This window comes from Populus euphratica, unplaced genomic scaffold (genome assembly GCF_000495115.2).
Source record: "Populus euphratica unplaced genomic scaffold, PopEup_1.0 scaffold2344.1, whole genome shotgun sequence".
Lineage (NCBI taxonomy): Eukaryota > Viridiplantae > Streptophyta > Magnoliopsida > Malpighiales > Salicaceae > Populus > Populus euphratica.
The window spans coordinates 11,899-20,085 of record NW_011502168.1 but is presented as its reverse complement, the minus strand read 5'-3'; the positions used below and the strand labels follow the sequence as shown (position 1 = coordinate 20,085).

General features: G+C 33.3%; 2 protein-coding genes across 2 annotated transcripts in view; one reads left to right on the top strand and one right to left on the bottom strand.

The window, feature by feature from the left end:
- The first annotated feature begins 2,761 nt into the window (after window positions 1-2,761).
- Window positions 2,762-7,252, top strand: LOC105118911 (selenoprotein H-like). Its single transcript, XM_011016969.1, has 4 exons — window positions 2,762-3,285; window positions 4,915-5,011; window positions 6,084-6,143; window positions 6,874-7,252. Exons 1-4 carry the CDS (start codon window positions 2,912-2,914, stop codon window positions 6,973-6,975), a joined length of 633 nt encoding a protein of 210 aa, XP_011015271.1. The 5' UTR covers window positions 2,762-2,911; the 3' UTR covers window positions 6,976-7,252.
- Window positions 7,007-8,187, bottom strand: part of LOC105118912 (fasciclin-like arabinogalactan protein 3) — a 1,964-nt gene continuing 783 nt past the window's right edge. The window contains exon 2 of the mRNA XM_011016970.1: window positions 7,007-8,172. Within this exon, the coding sequence (XP_011015272.1) occupies window positions 7,763-8,172 (410 nt within the window). The 3' untranslated portion in view covers window positions 7,007-7,762. The remainder of the gene's footprint in view (window positions 8,173-8,187) is intronic.

Below are 8,187 nucleotides of genomic sequence, written 5' to 3'. Positions count from 1 at the left end.
TTTGGGGGTATGGGAGAGTGGGAAGAGTGGGAAGGAGGAGGAGGAGGAAATGAAGATAAAACGAACATCTTCAATTCAATCATAATGCCATCTCTTCGTTCCTTGACAATTGTGCAGTGCCCGAAATTGAAAGCACTTCCGGATTACGTGCTCCAGTCAACAACTCTAGAGCAACTGATAATCTTTAACAGCCCAATTATAGAAGCGCAATTCGAAGGAGGAGGAAAGGGCTGGCCCAACGCCTCTCATACCCCAAACATCGAATTTATGTAATACCCACAGATTAGATGAGGTAAAGTGTTCTTTTATAATTAAATCTGACGTCACATTATTTTTATCTATTTATTTAATAATAGAAAAGGGTTGCACTTTTATGTATAATTTTAGGAAACTGATCTTCTACTTAATTTCTCCTTTTAATTGGCAGGAGTTTCCTAATTATTGGCAAGGTTTAATACGACAATAGATAAATAGCTGCAGGTAACTTCTATATATGTAATTAGGAGCTAACTTCCTCTTTTATTTATTTATTTATTTGTTTGTTTATTTTGGGTGTTCCTATTGGATTAATTGCCTACTTTAGTATATATCCATTATATATATATAATTACCTATTTTAGTATATATCCATTAAGTAGACAATATCTTCATCTAATAAGAACGAACGTGTGGTTTTACTGTATAATTAACTTTAATAAGAGAATAATAGCTTCGATCGATGAATTAAGAGCATATATCATCCATCAATTTCCTATGTAATCAACTATAAGTATAATCATCTTTCTCGTTGCTATGCAGGCACCCGACAACTTGGGAAAAGAAAATATTGCCAGTGCTCAAATCCATCGGAGGAGGAAATGTGTATATATCCTTTAATTAATTAATTAATTAATTAATTATATTGTTTCTGACTTTGCTTCTTTTTATTGTTTTACTTATTGTTTCTTATAATAGTGTTTGAATATTATCTGTACATTGAAACAAAGTTGTTACCTTAGCATACAAATTAATAATAGTGTTTCCGTGATTGCCCCGTGGTTTTTCCCCTCATCTTGAGAGGGTTTTCCACGTAAAATTATCGTCTCCTTTCCCTTTTTCTATCTTCTCTCTCTCTCTTTATTATTTTTTATTTTATTTTTTTTCTTCCTGCTCTGCTATTCCTTACAGTAAACATGACTTTCAACAGCATTTTCTTACAAAATGTTGTTTGAATGTCTTATAATTATATTCCACGTTAATTGTTGTCAATTTCATATTTTCTTCATTTCATTTTGATTTTTTATTTTAAAAATTATAAAAAGATTTAAAAACAAGTAGATAGGATAGAGAGTTTGATGAGGGAATTCGTTTGTAGTAGAAAACATACCATTAAATTAACTATAATCAACGGTGATCTAAGAATTACTCAATTATTTTTATGTTATAAATATTATTTCTTTTTTGTAAACTAAGAGTATTAAATTATAATTAATTTGCAACATTGTTAAGTAACATTGTTAAAATCAGCAGGCAACTTGTAAAGTCTTATAATTTTATGAGTTAACATGTATTTAACTTGCTAAATTGAACTAAAAATTTAAAATCAGTAAAATTAGACTTAACTCGTGTAAAATTAATAAACACAGTTTGATTTTATGAGTTTACTAAATTTGTGATATGAAACAAATTAGTTCAAATTTAACCTTAAAATATTCGTTGATTAGTTTTGTGAAATTAAACATATCTTTCAAACTATATATTGAATAAAACTGAAATTTTACAGGAAAATATTAGATATATAAAAATATATTATGGTAAATTTTCAAGTCAAATGAAGTTAACAAAATATAATATTTTAAATGCTCAAATTTAATAAACTAATATTGTTAAATATATCAAATAATATCTTTATATACTATTTGGAACATATTTAAAGTTACTGATATAATTTTATTTTGATTAAAGTTAAGATAGAAATTATATATATGAAACTTTCTAATTATATATCGTAGACTCAATAAATTATGAAAATGTGAGGGAATGATATGTTTGAAATCAAGTAAGAACAATATATTTGAAATCAAGACTCAAATATGTCAAGAATATACAAAAATTAAAGATTCATGCCATACAGAGAAATTTTAACATGAAGATATTTTTTATTATTTAATTTATTTAATTTTAAATAATTATTTTTAATTTGAATTTTTTTCTAACACATTAGACATTGTTTATAAATTTATTTTATTATTAAATTTGTGTTAATTAATTACTAATTTAAACTCATTAGTTTAAGTTTATATATGCTTCCTATCTTTTTAGTAATTCTCTTATATTAAAAAAATTTATTCTAAAATTTTTTATTTCTCCATGATATTAATTTATTAATTCATAATATTTATTTCTCTCATTTTATTTAGATTATTTATTAATTATAATATTGTTGATTCATTTTATCATATTTTAATATAATTTAATTTATTAATTAAAATTATCAATATATAATTATTAAAAAAATTACTTATAATTTTATAATTTTACTATTCAAATTTATATTATAATATTTTTTTTATGATGTCAAAAACAAAAAATATTATTAACGACCTTCATCCAAGCATATGGAATTTTTTTGGACGGGAAGGAGACCCATGGAACCTGGATACATATCGTGTCCAAACCCTGCTGGCACCTTCTTCCACGTGGTACAATCTTATCCTTTCAACCCCTCATCACTTCCGATCACCCCACCAAAAACCAATCACAGATCGTCCCTCGACAAAAAGCGCGGGAAAACGAAAAAAAGCCAAAAACATAAAGATATAAAAAAATAAAAAATCCGACACGCGAACCATTTCACGGCTCTCCACGCACGGTGAGAAGGAAGCCGAGCTCGTCCGGACTCTCATTTCGTTCTCGTTTTTCCTTTCTTCCTATGGCGCCTAGAAAGAAGGCTGAAGAGACGAAATCGACGTCGTTGGAGAAGCCAGCGACTAGGAGATCGGCTCGGATGACTCGGAGCACAGCTAAGAGATTCAATGCGAAGCTGACTGAGTTACCGACCGAGTCGGGAAAGAAGAGAAAGCAAGAGAAGGCAGCAGAGAGTCAGAAGAAGAAGGTGAAGACTCATTTGAAAGAAGAAGCGGAAACTAAGACTTCGTCTTCCTCGGAGGCTGAGGTGGAAGGTAAAGCAGAGGAAGTTAAAGAAGAAGAACCGGAGGCCGACGAGGACGGAACGAAAGAAGAAGATGCTAAGGAAGAGAGTCCCGCTGGTGATGCAGTTACTAAGACTATTGTGATTGAACATTGGTGAGTTTATCTATTTTCTTTTAGGTTTTGTTTGGTTTGTGAGAAAGTAGAGGAAAACACTAAACTGGCGAAAAAGTGAGTGTTCTTTTATCTAATTAAGCGAGTGTTTTTTCATCTAGTTTCTTAAAAAATTATGTGAGTGTTTTTTGGTTTTGGGAGAAATAATAGTGGAGTTAGGGTTTTAAGTACTTGGTTTCTGATTTCTTTTTCCTTCTTGGTTGCTGAGAAAATGGAAGAAGGTAGAGGAAACTGTGTTGAGATTTCAAGCCCTGGGTTTTTTTTTATTTAAAAGTGTGAACTGTAAATTAGGCTTAGAAAAGTGGTTTTTTCAGTCTTGAGAGGATTGGGGATTTTTCTTTCTAGGGTTAGTTGAATTCGTGATTGGGTATTTTACTCTAATCAATTTTGACTCTCTTTCCCCGATTGAGTATTTTACTCTAATCACTTTTGACTCTCTTTCCCTGATTGTGTTTGGTTTCAAAGAAAATAGAGGTGCAATGAAAGAGGGTTGATAGAGTTGTTTTTCAATAAACTTGGGGGTGGGTTTATTTTGAGTAAGCGAAATTAGATTAATAACTTTTTGTTTTTGTTTTGGTCAATTTTGATGTCTGTATTCAATTTTTCTTGTCTTTTTGGGGTTTGGAGAAATAAGACATAGTATTATTGTTTCTAATTAGAAAGTCCGTTTGGCTGCCCAGAAATTGTTTTAAAGGAAAGGGTTAAACGGTTAGTGTCCCATCCCAGGAAATTAATTGGAAATGCTGTTTTGTTTTTTAAAATTAATCTGGTTGTTTTCTAGGGAAAATGGAGTAGTCCTCTTAAGGTTTCAGTTTCTGGTTCTTGCTGTGCTTGATAGGAATATAGAAGCATTGTTTGTATCTAACCGGATCGTTTTTGGCCGGGATCTGTTTCCTTTGGTGTTTAGGAAGGAGAGTTGGAATCTGCTCTATTTTTAGGCGGTGTTTGTTTTTGTGCTCCAACCTTGTTTTTGAAAATTTTTGTAACTTTATTTTTTGTGTTTTTGGATTGTTTTGATGGACTGATGTTAAAAATGAATTTTAAAAAATAAATAAAAATATTATTTTGATGTATTTTCAATAAAAAATTGCTTTAAAAAAAATCACTACCACTATGTCAAACACTATCTTAAACTTTGATTGGACTTATATATCTTGGCTTGAGGTTATTTGATCTTTTAATTTTTTTTCCTGTTAGAACCTGTAGCAGTGAAGTTGAGTATTTTCATTTCATGTGTTGGATTTTAAAGAAGGTTGAGGAACTTGATAGAGATAAAAACTTATTTATTTGTTTATTTAGTTAGTTTGGAATGGTTTGAACTTCAAAATATAGAATGATGATTTTGTTCAGCATTATTTAGTTTTTCTAGTGAGTAATCTTGCATTTTAAATTACCAATATGAAAACATCTACTTGATGACTGAGGTGTGTTTTTATAGGAAAGTTCTGTTGCATAGGGCATTAAGTGTCATTATGATTCAAGGAATTATTGCATAAGTGTTTATTCATGTATTTGTTTTTGGTCAATATGCCCCTAGCTAAGTTCCTCGTGCTAAAAAATGAGGCTTCTATCGTATGATGCATTTTCTAATCCATATGTTGATTCTTGCAGCAAACAGTGCAATGCATTCAAGACAAGAGCTATTCAGGTGAAAGATGGTCTGTTGAGTGCCTTTCCTGGTATCTCTGTGTTACTCAATCCTGAAAAGGTACTTTTGCTGGGCGATCTAACTTCTTTACACAGCTATTAGTTGAATCTAGCCTTGAGCTTCTTTCTTGTTTGCCAAAGACATTGAGTTAAATGATGTTTTTGATAATCTAATGCTTTGTGTACATAGGTAAATTTCTTCTTTAGTGCCCTTCTCATGGACACCCCATCTCATACACTGAGGGAAATGGCATAATGCAGCTATTTTTAAATTTGTAGTGGGAGCTTTTCAATAATCGAAAGTGTTCTGCATTTGGCTCAATTACTTATTTTTTTACTTCTGTAATTGATGCGTATTCGACTGGGTAAAAAAGCACATTCGTATCCAGTTTTAGAAATCTGTTGTATCATGACCTTTTCAACAATCTAATGCTTTTTGTACTTGAATGAGTATCTGGTACAGTGCTCTTGTTGTCAGAACTTCTTTATGTGCGTGAAAAGGCAGATTTGTGGCTAGTTGCTGTGATTTCTTTTGCTGAGGGCTTTTACTTATTGCATTATGTATAGGGTCATATTTTGATCATTGTCATATTTTGGACTGCTATGTATTATTTGAAATTGCGGTGAAAATCAAAGATTTACAAGCTTGGGTCATGGGTTACCTTGATTCAATTATGAATTGACGATGTGGTTATGTCACAATGGTATTATCTCGGATGTTTATGCTGTTTATTGCATACATTAGACATTTCAACATTGTTTCTTGTGAATCCAAACTCTACAGTTCTTTACGTGCAAAATATGGACACAAAAAGAAAGAAAGAAAGAAAGAAATGGAGATTGACGTTGATATTTTTTATGATATTAAAACCAAAACCTCGATGCATGCATATGCCAAGCTGTTTATCATTATTTTGATTGTCATGGTCAAAGTTTTGTCCTTTTCCTGGTATTAGCCAAGTAATTGCTGTTGACGTCAACTGGTAAGGTCTTTGATAACATATAGCATAGGGGCAACAAGTTTTCTTTGCAGAAGGATTATCTGCCATCTTACTGGCATATTGTTTGGTGTTTTAACTTCTCCTTTACTTGCATATTTTCTGTTTAATTGATGTCTCTTCAACTCTCAACAGCCTAGAAGGGGATGCTTTGAAATACGGGAAGAAGGTGGGGAAACATTCATCAGTCTTCAGGTAAAATTCACACCTGAAGTATCTATTGATAGTCTATTTAGTTCATCAATTTGTATGGCTGATGCATTTTTTTATTTTAATTTTGTTTCATTCTCTTAAAACCTTTAGGAATGGTTAATTTTATCATGCCTGCAGAGTTTCCATATTTAACAAAGATCAGTACTCAATGATTTCTGGTAAAAACTTGTGAGTTCAATTTTAAAATATGAGATAGCTTGAATAATAAATTGTTCTTTGTTTGATCTGAGATGTCATGAACTAATGATTTTCTTCAAAACCTTCATCTTTGTACCTTAAAAGGCTTAAACAAGTCCAAGTCTAATGCACCATTTTCTGTGGGTCTAAAAAGGAGTGAGCGGTGGTTAAATCAACAATTCCGCATGGCGCATGCAATAGCCCTTCTTCTGTCAGTGAGGGGTAAAAATCCGCATTAGTAAAACGCCATTTTATATGATGTTTATTTTGTAATCTTGGACGAAAACTAGGTCTTTGGTGAAATTGTGCATAATTTACAGATATGTTAGCTCTTGGGACTTGGCTCAGTTTGCAAAAGATTCTTGATTTGAATCTAGTTATTCAAGAAGAATTTAAGTAAATGTTTGAATTAACAAGATCAGACAGGGTCCCTTCCCATATTTATTTTAAAAAATTATCTGACATGCTTTGCTAAAGTAGCCTTTGCTGTTGCTTGAAATTGTTTCCTTTTTGCTCCGCCTGTCATCTATTGCAGAACATGAAGAGACCGTTTCCACCTTTGAAGGCACTTGACATGGACCAAGTCATCTCCGATATAATTGACAGGGTCAAAAGCACAACCAATGCATCTGGATGAATCTGGTTGAATTACAAGAGAGTCCTTTTTTGGGGGGTTTCATCGAAAGTTAACCAAGTTAATCTGGTTCAATGGTCAAAACATTTAAAGAGCACTGATCGTAGGTGTGGATTAATGATAGTGCATTTCCTAATTATTCTTCCGATTCTGTTAAGGTGAGCCTTACAGCCATTTTGGATATTCTTGACTAGCTCATATGATGAGCCTGTACGGACAAGCGGATTCATGTTTGTGTATTTGAAATGTTTTACCACAGCTAATGAATTCAGGAAAGTGGCTCTTCGTATCGATGTTTGATCATTGTCTTGATTGTGGAGCTTGATTTTACAATTTCTTTTATCGATTTGGTTTTCTGATTTTCATCAGAATGTTCAAGTAAGATTGTTAACCAAAGACTCCAGATCATATAATTTCTGTCAAATTGCTGTGAAATCTTGACAACAATAAGGCACGACTGCCCTCGGGCAGGATACTGGACGCTTTAGCTACAAACGGGCTGACTTGCACAGCATCTTTAGAAAAAAAATTGTGCTTGATGAAAAATCGAGGCATGTTCATAAAGCATGTAAAAAATTTGAATTTGCAAATCTATAAGTATAAATCAGACTAAACTTGTATGCCCCCATTAGGCCTCCAACTTCATTTCAAATTGAGGTGATCGGAGGGGGATGCAATCAAATGCAGCACAAAAGACATTGATTCTTGTGCTAACTTCCATGCTATCCAGCTTCGGTTTTCTCCATTCTTGTACCTAGTTTTTCTTCTGCCTTGTTCTATTGGTTGCCTTTCAAAAACCCATCATGCAGGCCAACAATCCTATCACCACGACGGCACCACCAGCATGCATTTGTGAAGAAGCAGCTTCAGCAGTAGTTTCATCTGCCATTGGCGCGTCAGCCAATGGAGAGGCTGTGGGTACATCAGCTGCTGGCCCATCAGCAGCCACTGGCCCCTCGGTCGGTGATTCAGTTGGAGTGGATGGTTCCACCTTGGATGGTGCAGGAGCCTTGGAAGGAGATTTGGCAGTTGGAGCTGGTGCCTTCTTGGGAACGGCAGCAGGCGGTGGTGGAGGAGCCATGTTCTCAATCCCTGGAGCCTCAATAGGTTCGCTGACTTGGAGCACCGAAATGTTATAAGGCTGTGCGTATACGGGTTTCACAAGTGATGCGACGAGAGGAGCACCTTTCACTGCTGAACTGAATTTGATTCCCT

Bases quoted from the DNA above. Each gene is read 5' to 3' on its own strand.
- LOC105118911 (XM_011016969.1), top strand. From the start codon at position 2,912: ATGGCGCCTAGAAAGAAGGCTGAAGAGACGAAATCGACGTCGTTGGAG. The intron at 3,286-4,914 runs GTGAGTTTATCT...TGATTCTTGCAG, and splicing joins ACTATTGTGATTGAACATTG to CAAACAGTGCAATGCATTCA. The intron at 6,144-6,873 runs GTAAAATTCACA...CATCTATTGCAG, and splicing joins AAACATTCATCAGTCTTCAG to AACATGAAGAGACCGTTTCC.